General features: G+C 33.8%; 1 protein-coding gene across 1 annotated transcript; it reads right to left on the bottom strand.

Annotated features, from left to right (window-relative positions):
* Positions 1 to 22,714: 22,714 nt before the first annotated feature.
* LOC102608831 (protein STRICTOSIDINE SYNTHASE-LIKE 4-like) lies at positions 22,715 to 24,672 on the bottom strand. Its single transcript, XM_006485118.4, has 6 exons — positions 24,507 to 24,672; positions 24,198 to 24,416; positions 24,021 to 24,073; positions 23,670 to 23,906; positions 23,441 to 23,573; positions 22,715 to 23,258 (listed from the first exon to the last, which is right to left on the bottom strand). Exons 1-6 carry the CDS (start codon positions 24,627 to 24,629, stop codon positions 22,947 to 22,949), a joined length of 1,077 nt encoding a protein of 358 aa, XP_006485181.1. The 5' UTR covers positions 24,630 to 24,672; the 3' UTR covers positions 22,715 to 22,946.
* Positions 24,673 to 25,579: the final 907 nt, after the last annotated feature.

The raw sequence follows: 25,579 nt of genomic DNA, 5'->3' as shown, positions 1-25,579 counted from the left end.
ATATTCTGCGGAATCAACGAGTTTTAAACCCTAAATTTGCGATAATCTTTTAAATCAATATGAATTTAGTTTGTTCTTTTATTCCAGTACTTTCTAAAAATCAACAGAATATTGGAACTATTAACTTCCGCTGCATCACTACCACTGAAAATGAGTTGCTGGCAGTTGTTTTGGATTTGATAAGTTCATAACTTTTTTTATTAGCAGCAAAGTAACTGTTTATATAAATCACTTGGCTAAAAAGTATTTCATTTCAAAGAAGGATGTCAAACCAAGGTTGATTAGGTAGATTCTATTACTATAATAGTTTGACTGGGAGATTAAGGATAGAAAAGGCACTAAGAATCAAGTAGCAAATTATCTCTCAAGGCTGGAAGCAGATGCAAGCACTCTCACTAAGCAAGACATAAAAAAAGCTTTTCTTGATGAGCAGTTGTTGGTGATACAGCATGCACAGATGCTGCTGCAATCTGGATTTCCAAAGTATGCAAATTTTGCTAATTATTTTGTAAGTGGATTATTACCCCTTGATTTAACCTACCAGCAGAAGAAGATAATTCTTCATGATGTCAGAAGCTATCAGTGGGATGACCTTTACTTGTAGAAGTTGTGTTCAGACCATGTGATCAGAAGATGTGCTCCTAATCAGGAAATTTCAAACATTCTACAATCTTGTCATGCTGCAGCATATGGTGGACATTTCGGAGCACATAGAACAGCAGAAAAAGTTCTTCAATCAGGTTATTACTAGCTTTCTATTTTTAGAGATGTTTGTGAGTTTGTTAAAAGCTATGACCAGTGCCAAAGAACAGAAAACATCTCTCAAAAGCATGACATGCCACTAACCAACATCTTGGAAGTTGAAATTTTTTACATATGGGGAATAGACTTTATGGGACCATTTCCACCCTTCTTTGGCAAATTATACATCTTAGTTGCAGTGGACTATGTATCTAAGTGGTCAGAAGCTGCAGCATTACCAACAAATAATGTTAGGGTAGTGGTGAAATTTCTTTAGAAGAATATTTTCTCAAGATTTGGCACTCCTAGAGCCATAGTCAGTGATGAAGAAACCCATTTTTACAACAGGATGTGTGCTGCAGCATTGGCTAAGTATAGGATCAGGCATAAAGTTACTATAGCATATCATCCACAAACAAGTGGTCAGGTAAAACTGTTCAATAAGGAGATAAAAAATATTTCAGAGAAAGTGGTGAATCCCAATAGAAGGGATTGCTCTTAGATTAAATGACTCCTTATGGGCATACCGAACAGCTTACAAAACCTCATTTGGCATATCCCCATACAGAATTGTTTACAGGAAAGCTTCTCATTTACCCTTACAACTGGAACACAAGGCATATTGAGCAATAAAACAACTGAACATGGATATGACTGCTGCAACAAAACAGAGGAAGCTACAGCTTTGTAAGCTAGAAGAGTTGAGGTTGTTTTCTTATGAAAATGCAAGAATCTACAAGGAGAGGACCAAGTAATGGCATGACAAGTAAATCCAGCAAAGGAGCTTATTCTAGGGCAACAAGTTTTGCTGTATAACTCAAGACTAAAGCTTTTCCCGAGAAAATTAAAGTCTAGACTGTCGGGACCTTTCAAACTCATCAACATTTATCCTCATGGGGCTGTTGAACTTCAAGATAAAAGGACAGGCTAAGAATTCAAAGTGAATGGACAAAGAGTAAAGCATTACATTGGAGTCAATGTGAACAATCCCATTGTGGATTTGTTCCTCAAAGATCCATCTTAAGAAGTTATGAATGGTCAAGCTGAAGGACCTAAAATCAAGTGCTGATTGGGAGGCAATCCAATAAGAGAAGTTCTTTCAAATTTTTAAAGCATTCAATTTAGTCTTAATTGTTTAGTTTGTCTTTCTGTTATTTTAAATTTTACATCTAATTTCTTTACTTCCTTTTATTTCATTGTCTTAATTTGCAGAAAAATAAAATCTAGGCAAAGAAACTAACATGAGTTGCTGCAGCATCACAGACAGCATGGCAATTAGACGGTATTTCTCAACTAACAAGGAAATTTATCGTTGTTACTGCAGCAACAATTTTTACCATTGAACTAACAAGCCTTGATTTTTTATCGTTAGAAGACTGACAAGCTTACGTCAGCAGATCAAATTTGGTGATAAGAGTGATTCTGAAATCCCTGATTTGTCGTGACACATATCCTTTCCTTTCCTTTTTAATTTCAAAAATATATTTCCAAGATTATCCTATTAATTACCTTCCTTTTTTTCACTTTCCCTTTTGGCTATAAATTAGGGATTTACTATAACCTTTTTAATTTCACTACAACTTTTTCTCTCCCCATCTGTAACTCCTAACAATCTTTACAATTCCTTTTCACGTTCTACTTTTCTTTTTAGCACAATACAATCCTGTTCAAACTGCTATAGCAATGCCAAAATTTAAGACATATGTTGCTAGATTAAATAACCCTCCACGCTTCCAGAGTTATAAAGTTGAGGACAAATTTGAAGACATAATCGAGCCTCACAAGATATTGGAAGAAAAGGGCTTTCAATTCCAAAACAGCCAACGGGAATGATGAATAACATATATACTGTTTTAGCATGAAGGGGATAATTGAAGTTTTGTGCTCACCCCCAAGACCCCATTGTTCCAGTCGTTAAGGAGTTTTATTCCAACATGTTACAGGGAGACCAACACAATATCTTTGTAAAGTAAGTACAAGTGCCTTTAGAATCACGCGTTATTAATGCTTTTTATGACTTGCTTGCTGTGATTGATTGTGAATACACTAAGTTTACTGAGAACATGACAGTAAAGAAGTGGGGGGAGGTGTTTAAAACCTTGACTATTCAGGGTAGTGAGTGGATGAATAAAAAAAGTAGGGTAGTCAATAGAATAGAGTTGATACCTATAGCCAAAGTTTGGGTGAAATTTTTGAAATCTAGATTGATGCCAACCACCCACACTACCACTACTTCACTAATCATAGGGAATTGTGAAGCCTCTAGACTGAAATTTAAGGCAAGTGATAAGAGAATAAAAAATGAAGGGGTTGTCACAGCCAAGATAGTTAAAAAGATTATTGTGGAATCCACTGCTGCAGCAACCCTAGGCCACCCTACTGTAACTAAAGTAGAGCAAGCCTCAAGGATTAAGCAAATGTTGCAGGAGCTTAATGATAGCATTAATGCATGTGTCCAAGCACAAGAAGAAGAAAATTAGAGCTTTTGGACATACTTAATGCATCTTGAAGAGAAGAAGCATCAATTTACCTAGTATATACAGAAAAAAAAACGTGCAGATTTTCCAGAATCATTGCTGCAGCGGTTAATTTTTTAGAGAGTTAAAGAGCCTGCTCCAGCAGCTAATAGTGAAAAACTAGAAAAAAAAACAACAATAGGAATAAAGGGAGGCTGAAGCAGAAGAAGAAGAAGAAAAAAAAAAGTAAAGAAGAAGAAGAAGAAGAGGAAAATGAAGAGGAACCACTAATTATGGCTCCAAAAAACAAAGGTAAAGAGAATATTTTGATTGAGGTGGAAGAGACTGCGTTAGAGTGGAAAGAAGATGTTGATGTAGCAATTGAAAAAGCAATCAGTAGGGTCACAAGGACAGAAAAACTAAGAGGAGTTTGAAGGAAGTCATTGCAAGCATCACTGCTGAGCAACCAACAACCATAACTCTTACACTAGTCACAGCAAAGACAACCCCCACCAAGTCTCTTATATCATCCCGTTTGGCATCCAACAAGAGGAAAGGGGCATAACATTCTGGAGGTGCTGTAGCAATGCAAGCACCAAAAGAACTAGAACCAAAGAAAACCAAGACCATTCAGCTCAAAGTCATAGAAGCTGCTAGAACCCTTCCAATCAGCCCAACCAGAAGCCAGAAAAAGAACAACCAGTTGCTGCACCACTAGGTTCACCTAAGGAACACCTGAAAAGTGAATCAAAGAAGAGGTGAACCCTTTCAGCATGTGCTGCAACAACGTTTCCAACAATAGGGGGAGTACTCCATGCTAGCCCAGTTTTATTTTGATTCTAAAAGCTTTTCTTTTATTTTATTTATTTTATCTTTTTTATTGAGCATTTATTTTTGTTAATGTATGCATGTCATCTTTAAATCTTGTTGTGTTCATGTCAGGACACAGCACCTCTCAAGTTTTGGGGGGCTATTCTTGGTGCAATGTGTTTATGAATGAATGTGTTTGTGTGGTGTGTGTAGCTTTGTTTATCTAGCAGTTGTTGGTGAATTATAGAACCCAATGAGGATGAATTAAGTGTTGAAATGTAGGAATAAATGACTGCCAAGTAAAGAAGTTTATAGATAAAAGTTAAAACTCTGTCTTTACACTTAGGTTTTGGTTGAATTTTGTAAGTATGTAGTAGCAAAACCAGGAAGGGCAAAAAGGTTAAAACTATCTCAAGAGTTATTACAAACTGTGCTTGGGGGGAAAATTTTATTTTTCAAATTTATCACAAACTATGGTTGATATAAAATAAATCTTGCTCCACTGACTTAGTTGCCGAGTAACTAGGGCTAAGTATGTACCCCATATGCAGACTTAAGTAAAAAGGTAGTAAGAGTTATGAGCATTGTTGTAGCAACTGATATATGTAAAAAAAAAAATAGGTCATCTGCCTAGGATATTGAGTAGCCATGTCTGTTCATGAGTCCCATGTTCAGCCTTGAGTTAAAGGTATCTATAAATAAGACTATGTTATAGTATCTTACATCTTATTGCTACAGTAACTCTAATTTGTGCATTGGTTAAGTAATTGGGTGTCATCATTACAAGTGATAGACATCCACATGAAAAATCAATGATACATTAAAGAGTATTTCGAAAAAATAAATATATTTGTTAAAGCATAGCTTGAACCTATTTTTGACTTCTATTCCCCCACATATGAATATACTTATATTTTATCCATGGGTTATATGTGATGTTTGTGTGATGGTGCAACACTTATGGAACTTGATCAAAGTGCCACATACACACTTTGGACAGAATGAGACCTAAGTCTAGAACTAGAACTGCTATAGCAAATTTTGCATGTTTAAAATTGTGACCTGAGGGTAATGAACCTTAACAAGCTTCATGACAAAACTAAGTTAATTGTTGCATGATTATGTGATTGAAGTGTTAATGTTGTTGTCATTACTTGAGGACAAACAATGGTTTAAGTTTGAGAGAGTGATAACTCTATGAAATGAGAGTTATTTTTAAACTTGATTAAGATTAATTTATCTTTTAAAAAGCTCAAATTATTTTCATTATTTTCATATTATAAAGGTTTTATATTCAATGAAAAGTGATTTTATGATATTAGTTATTTTCATGTTAATGATTTAAATTGAAAAGTTTGAGAACTTTGAAATTAGCAAATACTAAAATTCTGAAAATGGACTTATTTGTCGAGTTTTATAAAGTTTTGGGACATAGTATCATTTTATATAGTTTTGGGACCAAACTATAATTTTACAAAATAGTTCACTGTAGCAGCACTGTAGCAAACGGCTAACCGACATCTTGATAACTGCTAGCCAACATCGAACAAAATTGAAGAGTAGCCTTTGGACACTAACGGCGATCCAACATCTTGAACACGGCGATCCGACAATTTAAAATTTTCTCCAACGGTAACTTGCTCAAAGTCAAAACGGCAATCCGACATCTAGTTAACGACGATCCGACATTGAGCAGAAAGTCAACAACGGCTATATTTTAGCTCTAACTATAAATAAACTCAATCAAATTCAAACAAAAACAATTCCAATGATTATCATTGAACAAAATATTGAGCATACAACTTTCATTAAGCTTTAAATCCTTGTATTCATCTCATTCATTCATACATTGAGCTTTCATTTGTGATCAAACACATTGTGTGATTTTGTAAAATCAAGTTAAGAGATTGTAAGTGTTGGGATACACTTGGGTTAAGAGATTAGGGATAATCTCTTGTTGTGAAGGTCCATTGACACCTTGGAAGTCAATTGTAAGCATTTGAAGCCTTGGAGGCTTGCTTAGTGAGATCCTCAAGCCCAGTGAGCTTGGAGGCGTGGACGTAGGCAGGGATTGCCGAACCACGTAAAAATCATTGTGTTTATTTTCTCTTCCCTTACTCTTTTATTATTGTGATTTATTGAATTTATTGTTTTCAATTCCATTAAGGCATTAGATTGAATTGTTGTGTGATTTGCTTAGCTTAAGTTTTAAAATCTCAATTCACCCCCCCTCTTTCGTTCCTAGTTAGTATTTCACCAGTCACTCCTACACCAATTGGCCTTAGAGCACTAAGTATTAAAATACCCTTATGGACTTAATTACTCAGGTTTCAGATATAGCAAAATTAAACACATTCAATTTTTTTCTTTTTTTTTCTTTTTTTTAATGTACATTTTCAACTACCTTAGATATTGTATTTCACAAGTCAAAAGAACTAAATGTTTCAAAAATTCTAAATTACAACCCACTAGCACGTGTCATAATATGTGTGAGAAGAATGATTTAATAATACCTGTTAAATGAATAATTGACTTCATTAGCGATAATCAAATGGCAAATTGACATACTTGAGTAATTAAAAAAGGGAACAAAAAGAACTTACTATGAATTTCAAAATCAAAATAAAATACAAACTAGACTGTTATGATGCATCTCAAAAGTATAGACTTTTTACATAGTCATCCTAGACAATAAAAAATTTATTTATTTTTTAAATAAATATTTACAACTTGCGTCAACTACCCCTTCCCCCCAACATATTTTAAATGTTATCCTTAGCGATTCATAGTTTAAAGATGTGCATACAAAAAGACGAAAAAGATAAAGAAAACATAAATAATGAAAGAAGAAGTAGGAAAGATCACACTTGAACTGACTGCAAAAGATTTGTTTGTTGAGCACTGGAGAATGCATATTTATACAAGGTAAAATTGTCATTTTATGCTCCAAGTCTTAGTAACATTTTTACTTTTACGTGTTTAAATACTAAGCTTTTATTATAATTTAAGTATTTTATGTATTTCAGGGATATTTTGACCATTTCACGACTAACGAGAAGTTGGACAGTGAAATAAATGGCATTTTTGAACTTGAAACAGTTGAAAACCTTAGGAGGAGCATAAAAATGTATTTGGTATTGTTCACGCATACGGTACTAGTCATGTATATAGTATTGTTCACATATACGGTACTATTCACAAGTACAGCACTGTTCACATATACAGTACGATGATGTGGCATTAATTGAAGATATGGCATTGACCGACGACATGGCAGCCCTATTGGGCCAATGATGTAGCGTTGACTAATTATATGGCGTTGAAGGATGATGTAGCCGTTAACCGATGATGTGGCAGGATTCTATTAGTCCAAAATACTGATGTGACGTTAACCGATGATGTGGCAGCATCTTATTAGACTAAAATATTAATGTGGCGTTGACTGATGGTGTGTTCCAACCAATCAAAACTTGCCACACGTTGTATCTGTAAATAAATAGCCCCCCCTAATTTGACACCACTGAATCCATTTGTTAGCTCCATTTTCTGTAATTCTCTCTTCATCTTGTATTTTATACGTATTTAAATAAAATTACCATTTTACCCCTAGTTTAATTATGAGTAGCTTGTTTAGTTTCAAGTTTGGGTTAAAGATGAAGCTTCATCATGATCTATGGGCTTAATTAGGTAAGTTTATTTTCTTTTGCTCTCTGATTTATGTGCTTGTTTTGACTCATTGTCGATAGATAGTGTATGTTGTCTAGAGTTTACACGGTATATCTACTCCCTAGTGAAGGATCGTTACTGTCATGCACAATGACAACTTAGCACCATATTAATTAGAGAAAAAATCCCCCTCTAGTATTATGTGGTTCATCTTGACTCAGTATTGACAGAGAGTATATCTAAGCTTTTTAGTGGATGATCTATTCATGTTGTCGATAGAGGGATTATTATCGTCTGGAACAGCGTATTCTTTACACCATATTTAGTGGAAGATCATTACCTCTGGCACACTGAGCGCTTGATACCATATCTATTAGAGTAAGGATTATGAGGAATAGAAATACTCCCCCTCATGAATTAATTGGAGCTAAAAAGGAAATATCAATCTTGAGTGTAAATCTAGAGACTCAAGCGTTTCATTTGCATTGTTTTCGTTTTTAATTCATTCCCGCCATTTTACTTTAAATCTTAAGAGAACAAAAAATTCACTTCCAACCAACTCACACATACACCTAGAAATTTAACCCTACACATAATTAAATCTACCTCCTTGTGGGGATCAACACTCATCAATACAAAATCTATTTTACAATAGATTCGTGTGCTTCCGAGCACAATAAAATTTGCATAACAATGTTTCTAGAATCACTACACTCAATACACAGCTACCTTTAACTCAAATTAATCCAAAGTTAGTCTTTAAAACAAAAATTAGAAGAAAAAAAATACTAGGACTAAGACAATCCACAACTGTCAACTATTCCCCCCAACCAAAATGAGAAATTGTCTTCAACATCTTAAAAGAAAGAAGTAGAGTTTAAAAGACATTACCTAACCACTATAAGAAAATATTTACAAACAGAAAGTTAAATCTAATTTGCACTTCTTACTAGAGTCATTGGTCAACCAATCCAATAACAAGGTCCTAGGATATAACTCTAGTTTGTAAGCTTGTAAAAGATCAAGTAATTCATTAGTGGTGAGAGCACAAACAAAAATTTTTTTACTAAGAGTGGAATGAAATGGTTCTTAACTGCATGGTTAAGAAATGCTACCAAGCCATTATAAAAGTTATTAACATTTAACAAACAGATAGATTTTTTTTTATATTCAAATAGGCCCAAGATGCAAATGTAATTAGTGCTTCTAGAGTTGCAAGATCCCCTGGTAAAAAAATTGAAAGCATCAGCAAGATTCAACATTTCGAATATTCTCTCTTGTATACTTGAGAGAACTAACTCTCCTCTAGTTGACAGGCTGGGCAGGCATCCTAAACGTTTTAAGGTTGTTGGGATGATGCCTAATAATTGGCTTCTTATAAAAAAAATCTTATGTGATAAGCTTTAATAATCATATGTCACCTTCTCCATATACTAGGTGTAGTTTTCTTTTGCTATTACATGACCAAAATCTATAGTTGTCTGAACAAACTCCTTGTATTTTCTATAGTGAAACCTAGAAAATACACAAATCTTTTTAAATTGCCTACTCGAAGTTGCTATCATAGGAATAATCTTTAAAAACAAGTTGTGAGTGTTTAACAAACACTCATATTTAAAGATCTTGGTGACAGACTGATAACTCTACGAAATGAGAGTTATCATGACACTTTTAGACTTAAATTATGATTACTTAAAGAGTAAATGACATGTTTTTATTGCATTTTAATAATATTTTGCATAAACATCCATTTTAGATTACTTTGAATAAGTTTTGTTTGATTTAGAATAAATTGTGTGCTTAGATCATAAGCATAATTGTAAGTGACCAGAAGTTCAAATTTCAAGGAAAGAATGCAGCTGCAATATAAGGATAAGGAAATAACTTGGTTAAAGAAGAATTGAAACAAGTCTGGAACAGTGCAGATGCTGAAGTTATGGTTGTAGCACTGTTGCTGTAGCATCGTTGTTGTAGCAATCCTAGAACATTGATAGAGAAGATTTCGCGCAAGATACTTTAAATTTTACGATCTGGAGTTTCCTAAACTGGAAGATGCGTATCCTAAACTTTTAGTTGCCCTAATTCTAAGCTATAAAAAGAACACAAAAACAAAGAAAGAGGAAGTCATCATTAGAGAAAAAGAATAGAGAAACAAAACAAGAGAAAATAAAGATCAAGAGAGAGAATTAAAGACATCAATAAAGGATTCTAGAAGAACATCTAGCAGATCTCACTTTTATTTCTTGTTCTCTTGTTTGTATCTCATTGTGATGAATTGTTTGATGGCTGAAACCATTTTGCTTCTTGTTTTATCTCAAATTATAAATTAAAATTACTCGTGGTTGAGTGATAAACAAACTTGATGGTTAATTGACTGATATTCCATGTTGCTGCATGTTTGTTATAGCATGTTGTTCTGATAATACTTATTTCAATTCACTATTTCGGCAAACCACCCATTTAGTAATACTAATTAAGAAAGAGCCTCAAAAAGGTTTGTCTTAGTCGAACATATCAGAACAATACTTGATTTTAGATTGGGTTTCCTGAGTTGGGTTTAACTTGATTCGAAAAGGGTCATGCTTAATCTAAAATTAGTGATGAACTAGATATAGAGATTCAGCTTGTAAGGTAATTAGAATCTAAAACGTGTAATGTTATATCTGATGTTAGAATAACAATTGGTCACTGTTAAGTTGCATTTATGCATAAGACATCCAACAAGCGACAGCTGAGGATACATAAAGATTCTACCCAGCGTTGTAGCAGATGATGTAGCAAGCGAGTCAAACATTAGAAAAATAGTAAAAACCATTAAGTGAGTTTAATCACTTCACTACTCCATTCCTCTTGGTAACATCCTTGTATTTGCCGTGATATTTTACTTTATTGCATTTTTCTTATTGCTTTTTTATTTTAATTATTTCAGTAGTTTAGTAATTTGTTTTAATTCTAATTTAGAATAAAAATTGCACTAATAAAATTACTATAGCAATTCCCATAACAATCCATGTGGAGACGATCTTGAATACTTATCATTATATTACTTGTTGTGTACACTTGCACATTGACATCAATAGCATTAAAAAACTTACAACACATACATAATGATACACATCTATAAATGACTTGATGTATGTGTCAAATGATGCATAAAGCTTGTGGGTCAATGATTCAAAAGTAAGAAAAAGCAAACAATAAAAAGAAAACAACTAATGATTAGATAAAAAAATCACACCACTAAAAGCAATAATGCAAACAATAAAAGCATAGTAAAACAAAAGGATATTTATTAGAAGTTGTATTATAGCTCACATCTTCCTCTAATCTTACGTCTAGTAACAGGTTGAGCATCCTCTATGGGTTGAAAATAGGCTTCCCATTGAGTTTTCTTATAAATTGGCAAAGAAAGTCTTTTAGAGTCAAATTCCCAAGACTAACTATGCACTTTCTCTTTGGAATAATTTCCATAAATTATGAATCTCACGTTGTACATATCCACTTATATGCATCTCAAGAGATTGTAAGATATCATCGAACGATTCTTTATTCAAGCCATTCTTAACAAATTTAATTTTATCTTCATAATTTTCAGAAACCATTCATAATGTTTTATAATGTGGTTGATTGCAATCAAGCCTTACATTGTTAGGAAATTCAGAGCGAAGTCAACAAGCTATCCTTCTTTTAACAAATGTGATTTTACTAAAACAAGTCATATAAGAAACAAATGGATCAGAAAATTCACCTGTCAATTGGACTTTTCTTCAATTAACCAATGAATATCAATAAGAATGCTATTGATCATTGACAAACGCAATCGTTCACAATGATTTTTGTAAATTTTCTTGAGAGCATTTTGAGAGAGACAAGGAAAACGCTTAAGCGATTTACATTATATTTTTTCCTTGTTTAATTTTAGAGTTTTCATTATTGTAGGAAACGAAAGATACTAATTTAGTTAAACATTCAACTTACCTTCGTCCTTTTATTGAGTTAACCTTAAGTTCCAATTGGATGTCATATATATCACCTTTTATGTCCCTGAGTTGTCTTTTTAGATCTTAAATATGAACACTAACATTGATGGTCGTAGATCCGAAATAGTATATGATTTACAGATTCATATCAAGCTTATAAAAAGAAATTTCACTTGTAAAAGCACTCTAAGATATTTGAAAAACATATTTCTTATTGAGGTTCTCATTAAGTATATTAAAGATGATGAAAGGAAACATAATTGTCAAACATACTTAAGCGAGAGATGCACGATACTCAAAAGATGTGTAGTGCACATTATTCAAGACATAAAAAAGAAACAATCAAATAATTTCAAATCAACAAAGGAACAGTAAAACAAAATGGCAAAAAGTAAAATCAATCATTAAATACAAAGGAAAAAATAATTTAATCAAGATTTGGTGGGTCACTCAAATTTATTTCGGTGCTTCATATGATTGGCATCCAGATATGGTTTTAATCGTTGACCGTTTACTTTAACTATAACATTGTTCTTTGGATTCTTGATTTCTACGGCCCCATATGGATATACATTTTTTACAACAAATAGATCATTTTACTTTGATTTTAACTTCCTTAGAAATAAATGAGAACAGTAGCATCTATACTGTCCATGGTAGAACTGGATTATATTGTTAAAATCCTTCAATAGACAACATATAAATTAAACTGTCCATTCAATCAATAATAGCAAAAAAAGTATAAAAAAAATAGTAGCAAATAACAACAGAGATAGTAAAAAATTATCCACAAGATTCAATCCATATTAGTAATCAAATAAAATTTAGTCCAAGACAATAAACTAGCTACCTATTGAAATGATTTTAACAATGTACTAAAATCTCCAAACGAAGCACTGCCAACAATAAGAACTTTAAAACCGGGGATACTAATTCTTTATATGAAATACTAGATTAAGTATGCAAACTCCATAAGTAGCAAATCGACATATACACATTTGCTATGAATACTTGCAAATCTATTTATTCTTCAACTATGATTTTATATGAACAAGCACTGCAACAATAAATTTGAATTGCTACCATATGCAAATGCACCTCAAGCTGCTAAAAAATACTCAACATAAAAGCACATAAGCTTACAATAATCATTTATATTAGATTCTTGAAATAAAACAAGTGTTATTAAAATAGTGTCTGAAATTAAAAGGAAATAGTTAGCCGCCCTACTTGGAGTGGCTAACCAATTATGGCATGATTCTACCTTTAAAGTGGTCAGCCGATTGGTCTAAGTAGCTAACCACCTAGAAACAAAAACTCTGCCAAAACCAAGCAGTGGAAGGAAGAAACATGCCATAATGTGGCGGTTAGTCGCTCCAAATGGGGTGACTAGTTGGTTTGGCTCATTCTTCATTTTCTTCCTTTATTTCTTCATCTTCTCTCTCTAAAATTTGAAACCCACAACTCTCTTTTATGACAATCCAACATTTTATTATACTTTCTTTCAATTTCATGCTTACAAACCATTCATCGTCTCTTCAACGTCAATTTCTCACCATCTAAAGACCTTTTTTCCACTCAAAAATCATAAATCCCTAATTGTTTCACATAGCACAAAAATTTAAATATAACGCATAAATGATACATACCAAATGAGAGAGTACAAACACAAATTTCAGTAATCACCATTGTAGACTAAAATGATGAATCCAAAACTTGAGCATATTAAATGACGACGTTCAAAATATGTTTAATTAGCTTAGGCAGTCACGAGCTCAGCATGTGGCTTACTAAAGATCAAAATGGCAGGGACTAAAGACGTTTTGACCAAATGTTTAAGTGAAACATGTGAAGTGCACGTGGTGGAAGAATCAAGTTAGTTAAAAGCTGTTAATCCATGTGGCAAAAATCTATGCTTTCTGGGTTCTTTATCAGCTGCTATAGAAGCTGATCTTCTGAACAGTTTCTGGATCGATCTGAGAGTATTATAGAGATAGTTAAAATAGTGTGAAAACTTTAACTTGTTCCTAGCAATTAACTCTTGTGTTGCTCTGTAAAGGTTACTTGAATCATCAATAAATCTTGCTCTGTTGGCTTTTCCTGGGTGGATGTAGATTGTGCTTCTTTGCACAATCAAACCACATAAATCCTTCTCCTTCTTTTGTGTTTGATTTGTTTCCAATTCTTGTTCTGGGTGTGTTCTGATCGTAGTCATTTTCATCACAAGGTTTTCTTAATTCTTAAAGCTTGATTTTTTGGGTTCAAAGCATTTTTGTTGATCTAGTTTGCGATCTTGGGCAGTGGTTAGGTTGCACATCTAATTCTTCAGCATCCAAATCAGTACATTTGGTATCAGAGCAAGGTTAACAAATCAAGATCCTAGTATGGCTACACCAAAGATCGACCTTGAGAAGTTTAACAGAAAAAATGACTTTAACATGTGGAAAGTGAAAATGGAAGCTTTGCTGGTTACTCAGGGGCTTGGTGATGCAATTCAACCAGTGACTAAGAATGAGAGAAAAGAACTCTCTTCATCAAAGACTCCTGAACATGTTGCTGAGATTGATAGAAAGGTCAGAGGAACGATAATCTTGAGTCTTGCAGATTCTGTTATAAGGGAAGTGGCAAAAGAACCCACTGTAGTTGATTTGTGGGCCAAATTAGAGAGTATCTACATGAAGAAATCTCTGGCAAATAGATTATACATAAAGAAGAGGATGTTCACATTAAAAATGGTGGAGGGCATATCTTTAGATGACCATCTTGATGAGTTCAACAAAGTGTATGACACTTTGGAAATTATTGATGTAGCCCTTTATGATGAGGATAAAGCCCTTCTGTTAATAAGCTCTCTACCAAAATCTTATGGGCATTTTATTGATGCATTGATGTATGGAAGGCAGACACTATCTCTGGATGAAGTAAAATCAGCACTCAACACAAAGAAATTGCAGAGTAAACAAGATCATCTAGGAAATGAATCAGGTCAAGGCTTAACAGCAAAAGCCAGATCAGAAGGCAAGAAAAAGAAGCAAGGCAAGAATAAAGAAAAGCGAAAGGATCTGAAGTGTTTCTTATGTCACAAAGAAGGACACTTCAAGAAGGATTGTCTATAAAAGAAGCTTAAGAAGAAAGGGCGGAGTGGAGGTGCAACAATAGCTGAAGAAGAATAATATGAATCTGCTGGAGTGTGCATTACCACAGACAACAAAGATAAAGGTAAATGGGTTCTTAACTCAGGGTGTACTTTTCATATGAGCCCATATAAGAGTTACTTTACATATTATTATGATTATAATGGTGGTAGAGTAATGATAGGGAATAATGTTGTGTGTAAAATCATGGGAATTGGCAATGTTAATCTTAAGCTACATGATGGAACCATTAGAGAACTAAGACAAGTCAGGTATATGCCTGAGTTAAAAATAAATTTGATTTCTTTAGGAATGCTTGATCAGATGGGGTGTAGTGTTATGATTGAATCAGGGGAACTGATGATTGTCAAGGATTCACATGTTGTTATGAAAGGTAGCAGGAAGAATGGGGTATTCATCTTAGATGGGGATGTAGTTAATGGTGAAGCTGGAGTGTCATCAGCTGATAGCATTGATAAAATCAAAATATGGCACATAAGAGAAATTGGTCTTAAAGAACTTGCAAAAACAAGGTGTATTAGGGAATGATAAGCTTGGAAACTTGGATTTCTGTGAAGATTGTGTACTAGGCAAATCAACAAGGACTAGTTTTAAAAGATCAGTACATAAGTTTAAGGATAAGTTAGAGTATGTCCATTCAGATTTGTGGGGGCCTACTCAGTAGATATCTCTAGGAGGTAATAGTTATTTCTTATCAATCATTGATGATTTTTCCATAAAGGTCTGGGTCTATATCTTGAACAATAAAGATCAAGTGTTTGATAAGTTCAGAGAGTGGAAGAGTTTGGTTGAAAATCAGACTGGAAAGAAGGTGAAGAAACTTAGAACAGACAATAGCTTAGAGTTTTGTAATTAGAGATTTGATAACTATTGTGCAGATGAGGGAATTATGAGACACAAAACTGTTAGACTGACACCTTAATAGAATGGCTTGGCAGAAAGAATGAATAAGTCACTCATGGAGAGAGTGAGGTGCATACTTGTTCAAACAAAACTTCCCAAGTCTCTGTAGGTATAAATACTGTTAACAGCCTGTCATCTGGTCAACCTCAGTCCATCTTCAGCCATAGATTTCAAAAGACCTTATGAAAAATGGACTAGACAACCAGCAAACTATGGAGATCTGAAAGCTTTTGGTTGTACAGCCTATGCTCATATAAGCCAGGGAAAGCTAGTTCTCAGGGCTTTAAAGGGCATCTTCATAGGCTATCTAGAAGGGGTTAAGGGCTACAAAATCTGGTGCACAGATGTTAATCCTCCAAAATGCATAATTAGCAGGGATGTGATATTCAATGAAAAAGAACTGATAAGTAAGAAGTATGTTCAAAGGAAGTCTGAGAAAGATACAAAAAAGTCATATACACATCAGATTAAGGTGGAGCTACCTAACTATTATGATACATATGAAGTTGCAGATTCAGGTGATATCAATGATGAGTCAGAAGCTCAAGATTTAACTTAACCAGAATCACAAGCACAGGGTTACAAGCTAGCTAGAGATAGAGCAAAAAGGCAAACCAGACCACCTAGAAGATATGGATATGCTAATCTTATCACATATGCCGTGGAAGCTGCACATGAAATTAATGATGAAGAACCAAAGACCTTCAATAAAGCAATCAGGAGCAAGTTCAGAACAAAATGGAAAGAGGTTATGGATGATGAAATCTTATCCCTGCACAACAATGAGACTTGCAAACTGGTAGAAATACCAGAAAAAAGATGAATAGTAGGCTGCAGTGGATTTTCAAATTCAAGGAAGGCTTGACAAGCTCAGAACCAAAGAGATTTAAAGCAAGGCTTGTGGCAAAGGGGTATACACAGAAAGAGTGGGTTGACTTTAAAGAGGTATTCCCACTTGTTGTCAGGCATGCATCAATAAGAGTAATTCTGTCACTTACAGCAATTCAAGACATGGAGCTTGATCAACTCGATGTCAAGATTGCTTTTCTACATGGAAGACTTTAATAAGAGATATTCATGACTCAACCTGAAGGGTATAAAGATCCTAATAAACCTAGACATGTGTGTTTGCTTAAGAAATCACTTTATGGATTAAAACAGTCCCCTAGGCAATGGTATCTCAGATTTGATGAATTCATGGTGACACGTGGATTCATGAGATGCAATTACGATTGTTGTGTGTATTACAAACTGTTGAAGGATGATCTTTACATATATCTCCTCCTATATGTAGATGACATGCTGATAGCTTGTAAAGTAAGGGAAGAAATAAAAGATTTGAAGAAGATCTTAAGCTCTGAGTTTGATATGAAGAACTTGGGGATTACAAAGAAAATATTGGGGGTGGAAATTGAAAGAAATAGAGTTGCTGGTCTTATGTTCCTGTTACAGAAGAAATATTTTACTAGGGTACTACACACATATCAGATGCTGAATTCTAAACTAGTTCAAACTCCCTTAACAGCTCATTTCAGGTTTAGTAACTTGCAAAGTCTTAAAACAAGTGAAGAGAAGCTGGAAATGGAGGATGTACCTTATGCTAATGCAGTGGGATGCCTTATGTATGCCATAGTCTTGACAAGACCAGACATATCACATGTTGTGAGTGTTGTGAGCAGATATATGGCAGCACCTGGAAAGGAGCACTGGAAAGCAGTGAAGTGGATAATGAGGTATCTGTCTGGTACATTGAGCTGTGGCCTAGTATATGGAAAAAATAAGGGAAGTTGTGAAGGTCTGCTGGGATTTGTGGATTCAGATTATGCAGAGGACTTGGACAGGAGGAGATCTTTAACTGGTTACATGTTCTTGTTCAATGGTTGTCTTGTTAATTGGAAAGCAACTCTGCAACATGGGGTAGCCTTGTCAACTACTAAGGCAGAATACACAGCTGCCACTAAAGCTGTGAAAGAAGCACTATGGCTACAGGGGTTAACGAGAGAACTGGGGGTAAAGCAGAAGACTATAACAGTGTATTGTGACAGCTCAAGTGCTCTTCATCCGTGCAGGAACCCTGCACATCATAAGAGAACAAAGCACATAGATGATAACTCTAGGAAATGAGAGTTATTACATCAATTCTAGACTTGAATCAATGTCACTTAGAGAACAAATAAGGTGTTTTTATTACATTTTGGGTACCTTTTGCATAAACATTCATTTTAGTTGAGTTTAATAAGTTTTGTTTGAATCATAGTAATTTGTGCTAAAAACAAGTTTTAAATTGTAGGTTTTAAAGTCGTGAGAGGATGTTGAGGCATTAGAAGAGCAAGAGGAGGAAGAAAGTTGGCCACAAAGAAGTAAAGCACAATCGGGAATTAAACAGTGTTGTAGCAGCTGTTAGAGCAACCAGTGTTGTAGTAATCTGGGAGCAATGCAAGAGAAAACTTAGGCGCGAGTCATCCACAAAATCACGATCTGCATGTTTCCTAATTCAAGCGTATGCACGCTCATGGGCTTTGGTTTAACCTAATTTACAATATAAAAAGGAGGCGTGCACCACATACAAAGGCGGCAAGGAATTATCATCAGAAATAATTACAAAGGCAAGAAGAAGGAGATCAAGATTGAAGAGTGCTATTCAAAAACAAAAGAAGAGAGCCGTGTAGAATTATTTGCCTTTCATCGTGCTCAATTTATATTTTCTCTTCTTCCTTGAATTGTTGGGATGTATTCTGAGTTCAATATATTTGTGTTTATTTTTCTCATCCAGATTATGAACTAAATTTACTTGTGGTTGAGTGACAAATAATCCAATGGGTTGCTGACTGTTCTTTTATGTTGTTATGGTAATGCTGTAGCATTATACTCTAGTAGTTTTTATGAATACAACTGTTATTTCGGTTGACCACCCATTTAATAGTTTCAGTTAAGATAGAGCAGCAAAAGGGCATGTCTTAGCGGACATTATTAGAGTATTATTTGTTCTTAAGTCTAGTTTCCTGGATTAGGTTATCTTGAATCCCATAATGGCAATACTTAAATTTAAGATTTGTGACACTCTAGACATACGTGTTCACCTTGTAGGGTAGAGAGATTAAAGGTTATAATACCATACCATAAATATATGAGCAACTGGTCATTATTAGTAGATTTAAAAAGTATGAGATTTCCAACATGCGATGGCTACGGATGCAGATTTATTCTACCCATTGCTGCAACACTTATTGTAACAACTGGTCCGAATTTAGTAAACAACAGTCACCCCATTAGGAGAGTTTGATCATTCAACTACTATATTCTCAATTGAATCTTAGACACATTTAACTTAGTTTATTTCATTACAGTATTGTTTTATTTTCATCTCTCACAATTATTAGTTACAATAGAATTATTCGACAATTGTTTGTTTCGGTCCTTAATTGATTTGCATTATTGTGATTGCTTTAGCATTTTGAGTAACATCAATCCCTGTGGAGACAATCTTGAATACTCATCACTTTATTACTTGTTGTGTATACTTGCACATTGGCATTGATAATAATTGCTTATAGAAATCATCCAACAATAGACATTAAACTTCATTTCATTCGAAATGAAGTATCTAAAGGAGCTGTAAAAATGTCCAAGGTTCATACAGATGAGAACCCTGCTGATATGCTTACTAAGGTGGTATCGACGGCTAAGTTCAAGGTGTGCTTGAGCCTAGCTAGCTTGGGTGATTGCTGATTACCTAAGAGTTTGGAGAATGAAGCAGATTGAGGAGTTTTGATTCAAGGTGGAGAAATGTGGACTAAAATGATGAATCCAAAACTTGAGCATATTAAACGACGACGTTCAGAATATGTTTAATTAGCTCAGGCAGTCACGAGCTCAGCATGTGGCTTACTAAAGATCAAAACGGCAGGGACTGAAGACGTTTTGACCAAAGGTTTAAGTGAAGCATGTGAAGTGCACGTGGTGGAAGAATCAAGTTAGTTAGAAGCTATTAATCTAAGTGGCGGAAATCTATACTTTCTAGGTTCTTTATCAGCTGCTATATAAGCTGATCTTCTGAGCAGTTTCTGGATCAATCTGAGAGTATTATAGAGAGAGTTAAAATAGTGAGAAAGCTTCATCTTATTCCTAGCAGTTAACTCTTGTGTTGCTCTGTAAAGGTTACTTGAATCATCAATAAATCTTGTTCTGTTGGCTTCTCCCATGGATGTAGATTGTGCTTCTTTGCACAATCGAACCACGTAAATCCTTCTCCTTCTTTTGTGTTTGATTTGTTTCCAATTCTTGTTATGTGTGTGTTATGATCGTAGTCATTTTCATCACAAGGTTTTCTTAATTCTTAAAGCTTGATTGTTTGGGTTCAAAGCATCTTTATGGATTTGATTTGTGATCTTGGGCAGTGGTTGGGTTACTCATCTAATTCTTCAGCACCCAAATCACTTCAACCATAAAATGCACAAAAGTCAAGATTACATCCTTATCTTGTCCTTAACTTGAAAATGAAAGAGAACGAAAGGAAAATGTCTTGAACTTGAATGGTCAAGATGACAGTAACAAGTTGATGGATTTGACTGGTTGTTTACTATGAGTGAGATGGTGACTTCGATTTTATGTGATTCGTAACCAAATCCAAGTGAGAAATTAGGAATTTAAGAGAGATGCAATTTAGCAGATGAGAGAAAATTAGGGATTTGAGAGACATAAGGCAATCAGTTTTGCAAGTTACCTATATTTTTCTTTTTTCTTTTTTTAATTCAATCTCAAGCGTTGGATTCATTTTACTTGAATCCAATGGTAGTTCAAATGCGGCATGGTGCTGGGGACAAAGCCCGGCATCGTAGCTACAGCCATAAATATTAATCTGCAGGAATAAAAAGCATATACAGTGCAAGAACTGTCGTTGTCGAATTAATAGTACGTGTAGGGGGTAATATTCGAGTGTTCTATGATTAATTTGTTTTCCTGAAAAACTTATGCTCAAGAATTTATGAAAATCATTATTTAAAAAAAAAAAAGCATTTTTCATGTAATGTAACAATTTGAATTACAAATGCAACAATCCGACTTTGCCAGAGCTAGTGTTTGACTTTACCATGCAAAATTCCGACAATTTTATGTTGGCAAAGCACTATTATACATTAGATGTACATTACACGCAGTTTTTATTTTAAGTAATGTGTCATAAATCATTCAGTGACTTGAGTTATGTATCGTCTTTCAGAATCTAATCAATCAAGTGATTTTTAAATAGTTTTATTTACCTGACAAATTAAGTTTGATTTGGGGAAGTTATATGTTAAGCATTAGAGTATTTCTAAAAGACTTTTCAAATAAAATTCTACTTATTTGAAGAGTCATATCAATATTAAACACTCCAAAAGACACATTAATTTAGATTTTTCAAATAAGATTTGTTTCTCATTTTTCAATATTACCGAGTGAGTTTTGCCCTCTTCTATTAATATTTTATTATTATTTATTGAAAAAATAAGACCGCAATAATTATTATTTATGTTTCCTTTCAAAAACATAATAGCAATTCAATTTAATAGTGGAAAGATTTGATTAAAATAATATTAATTTATTCTTATTTCATAAGTCTTTTGGAGGAGATTGTATTTTTCCATCCACTTATTTGCCACATCAGTAAGCAAATTGATATTTGAAGAGTAAAATCTAAAAAGTCTTTTGGAGATGCTCTTAGTTGACTCTATCTTTCATCATTAATGTCATAATCATTAGTGTAGCTAGGAAATCAAATCTATGAGATAAAATATTTTACCAATATAAATGCAGATAAGGAATAAAACATACAAAATATCAAAAGATTTACTATAACATTTATATGTTAATATTTGATACTTTTATAATTGTCTTCACCGTGTTAGAGCTTTAGCTAGAACTTAAGGCTTTAACCTTTCCCGAAAAAAAAAAAAGGCAACAAAATATCCAAATTGTGGAAAGCTAATAAAATATGATTTTAAATATTTTACTTTTTTCAATAATGAGTTTAATGGATTCCATTCACTTAGGAATTTGCTTAATGGATTCCATTCAATTGGGCATTTTCGCTTAATTTAAATTTTAAAATTTGACTACAAATTATAAATAGATGAAAAATTATAGATAAATGAGGTATTTTTAAAAAAGAAATTAAGTTAAATTGATGAAATAATTAATCTAACAAGAACAGTTTGTAATTTCAATTAAATAAGGTAGAACATATCTTCTGAAACTTTTGGGACATACAGGGGTAGTTGTCCCTAGAAGTATCTTGTGCCTCCGCCACTGATCATAGCATTATCTAAGGGCCATCAAATGATAACATATCATTTACCACATTAGTTGCAATATAAATTATTTATCCCAATTATATGTATGTATACATTTAGGTATTAGTCAACTCTATTTTTCATATGTTAATTTTGTAATATTATATACCAACTATCAAATATTAACACATCATTTAATCACCATATTACTTGTAATACAAATTATGTGTCCCAATTATACGTAGCTTCACTCGTAAAATAATAACATACAGCACCATTTTAGGGGCCTGAAAACAAAGTGAATAAAAAACAAATTAAAGCGTGCCTGCTGGTTTGTGTTTCTTGAAAAGGAAAATGATACTTGACTATAATAAATGAATAAATAAAAGCTAATGACGGAAATAACCTCAAATCTAGTGAAAGTTATTAGACGACATTAGTTTAGCTTCTTGGTCTTTTTAGTTTTTACTGCTTAGAAAATTGAAGTAATAATTTTACTTGATTTTCCCACCATATTATACCTGTACAAAGAACATTTCAGTCTTTTCATTTTTCGGTCAATTTTATCACAATATTTTTTTTGTTGAAAATAACATTACTCTTCAAATATGGAAATCTATTTTAATCTGTGAAGGATTCAAAGAATTAATTTGATCGGTGGATTCTCTCTCGTTAATATATATTAATCATTTTTAAAGCTGAAGACAAGAGGAGAATTAATTGCAATAACACTATTGATAATAATACGTGCCGAATCTCAAAGAGAGACCTTTATTGAAATAAAAGGAAAAGATAACAAGAAGCAAGCTAGAGGGGAGAACATAAAGCCATAACCCCTTAAAGAAAGACTTGCCGAAAATAAAACACAAACCAAACCAAAACACCGACAAAAACAGACTTATTATAATTTAGTAGAAGCATCAAACATGCACGGACAGCATGGTAATGCATGCATGCATCCTGTTTCTATATGGTAGCCAGTACTGGTTTTGGAGTATCGAGGGGATGGAGTGGCAGTACCCCAATGAAATTTGATTGAAGGCTAGCCAAGAAGAGATTGTCATTATACTCCACAGCTGAAGTGACAAATGATAAATAGGTTGCATTCGGATCGTTAAAATCCCTGATTATTTTGCCATCAATTCCTTCGACTTTGACTACTCTTGCACCCGCATCACTGCCCATAGGGAGGAGTAGGCTGATTAATCCTGGATATGCTTCCAATAGTTCCCATTTCTCCCTGCAGTTTTGGATAGCCTTCACCCCAGTCTGATTCATCTGCAGCATGCACCATAATTATTTAGATAATTAATTGCATTAATTCATGAAGAGGTTTATTTATTTTGTCCAACTAGCTCCTCCGAGCTCGAGTGGCCATTGCCCAACAGTAAAGTTGTTTGAAAACCACTCAGGCTCATGTGCTCAATAAGAGCTTTGGAAAAAATATGTAACATGTATACCTTGATTAAAGCAATCCAAAAAGAGCCATCGGGGGCAAGATTGATGTTATCAGGTCCACCTGGAAGGTTTTCAGCAAAAGTATCTAATGTTCCATTGCGATCGCCCTTCAGCCAATATCTTCTGCATCGGAATCTAAACCCAGCCACATCGAAAGAGAATCAATTAATTAGTTAAATTGTGGATGCATGCATGCTATATATTGCTATTATTAATTCAATTGCAACTTACTTCCATGATTCACAAACGACCACAAAGTCTTCATCTTTTGAGAGTGCAATGCCATTAGCAAAGTAAAATCCCTCTTGCAAAACTGTTGTTTGGTTCGATTTAGGATCATATTTGAGCAACTGGCCGTAAGGATTTCCCTCAGCCATGTCTTTGTAGAAATCTGCGGGGGTATATTTGGTGCTTGAGACAGTAAAATACAACGTGCCATCTGATGCATCGATCACATCATTTGCAAATCTGACCGATCAAATCAGATTAAATTAATGTTAAGTAAGTAAATATAACAGATAACATATGGTTCCCGCCGTAGCATGCATGCATGCTTTGATCGAACAAAATGATCAGCATTACCTTACATCTGGATCAAGAACCTTTACGCCTTCTTCGGTAACCTTAAACAAACCCTGATCGATGATATTGGCAAAAAAAAAAGAAAAAGAAAAACATATTAAAGATGATCTTTCATTTCTCGGAATACACGCACACGCACACAATAATTAAAGCTTGAGAGTTAGTATGTTGCCTCACTTTTTTACTGTCGCATATAATGACGTCACCTTCCTTTGTTGCTGTGAGTCCAAGAAGAGATTGACTGTCTATGTGCTTCCAATTAACCAAGGTTTCATTATGGAGGATGAAATACTTGACCCAACCATCATTAGTAGCTGTATACAGCGCACCCTTTCTAACCACAACAGAAACATCCTCTGGGTGGCTCACACATCCTTCTCCAAGTTTAATCAAATCCTACATACAGGATCAAAATGAATCAATAACATTTCACACATATATATGACATTAATACATATAAGATAATTGATATTTACATATTTATACCTTCATAGAGGAGCTTTCCTTGGAGGTGGAAAGAAGAGAAGCTGAAGATGATACTGGAGGCGAGAAGAAGAATTGTAGAGTAAAAGCAAGTAAACAAGCTAGCAGGAAACTCTTCGGAGCCATGAGCTTGAAATCACTACTTCTATTAGGTATGCTAGTTATCTAGCTAGGTTGTGTTGCGTTACTTTATATAGAAAATTGGGTTGAGGGAAATGAAGAACAATACCCTCATGATTTGTTAAAATGGAAATTACAGTATCTCCTATCATTATTTCAAGAATACTCATCTAAATATCTAGGAATTTAGTCGAGTGATTTTCAAATAGTTTTATTTATCTGGTCACCTAAATTTTAAGTTTGAGAAAAATAAAAAATTAAAAAATTAATTTAAATTTATCCATCCCTCCACCTTTAAAAAAAATACTCAACCAAAAAAGATTCACGCATGCAGTTTAGATTCACACATACTTTGCGATAAAATAACAATGCATCTGTCTAAATTTGGCTTATCTTTATAATAAGTTCACTTGGTGGCAATAGCCTTCGATTGAAATACAAAAATTCATTTCTTATGATATCTTTTCCAAATTTCATTTCTATTAGATGCATGTTGTGTTTCTATTATGGTGCAAGAATCATAAGTCCCCTCCCCTAATCGTATCATCCAGACCTCATAAGTTTTTTTAATTTTGAATAAATACCAGGCCAGTCTTCTTTTTCTCAATTATCAACCAACAATCACATATATTTATTTTTGTTAACTTCAAAATTAAGATGAGTAAAGATTTGTGGTCCCTTTAAGAAATGCGGTCTTCAATAATAATAGAAATTCTAATATTTGAGTTTTAAATGGCGTGGCATTCATCTATTAATGTAAAATTAATGTTTAGTAGTGTGTCTGCTTCTCGTTATTCTCTTGAAGATCTAATTAAGGACATTATAATTGCAATCAATTTTCAAATTCTGTCCGTCTTTTCAAACTGTTTTCCCTTTTTTTGTTTTCATTTAAAACCAAGTGTTTGTCTCTTTGCTTGTTATTAGTTTTTTTAAAACTATATTTCTGCAAGAACATA

This window comes from Citrus sinensis, chromosome 4, assembly GCF_022201045.2.
Source record: "Citrus sinensis cultivar Valencia sweet orange chromosome 4, DVS_A1.0, whole genome shotgun sequence".
NCBI lineage: Eukaryota > Viridiplantae > Streptophyta > Magnoliopsida > Sapindales > Rutaceae > Citrus > Citrus sinensis.
The sequence above is the reverse complement of the archived record's forward strand: the minus strand, read 5'-3'. Positions and strand labels throughout refer to the sequence as shown.

Bases quoted from the DNA above. Each gene is read 5' to 3' on its own strand.
- LOC102608831 (XM_006485118.4), bottom strand. From the start codon at position 24,629: ATGGCTCCGAAGAGTTTCCTGCTAGCTTGTTTACTTGCTTTTACTCTA. The intron at 23,907-24,020 runs GTAATGCTGATC...TTGATCGGTCAG, and splicing joins GTTCTTGATCCAGATGTAAG to ATTTGCAAATGATGTGATCG. The intron at 23,574-23,669 runs GTAAGTTGCAAT...GGCTGGGTTTAG, and splicing joins GTCGTTTGTGAATCATGGAA to ATTCCGATGCAGAAGATATT.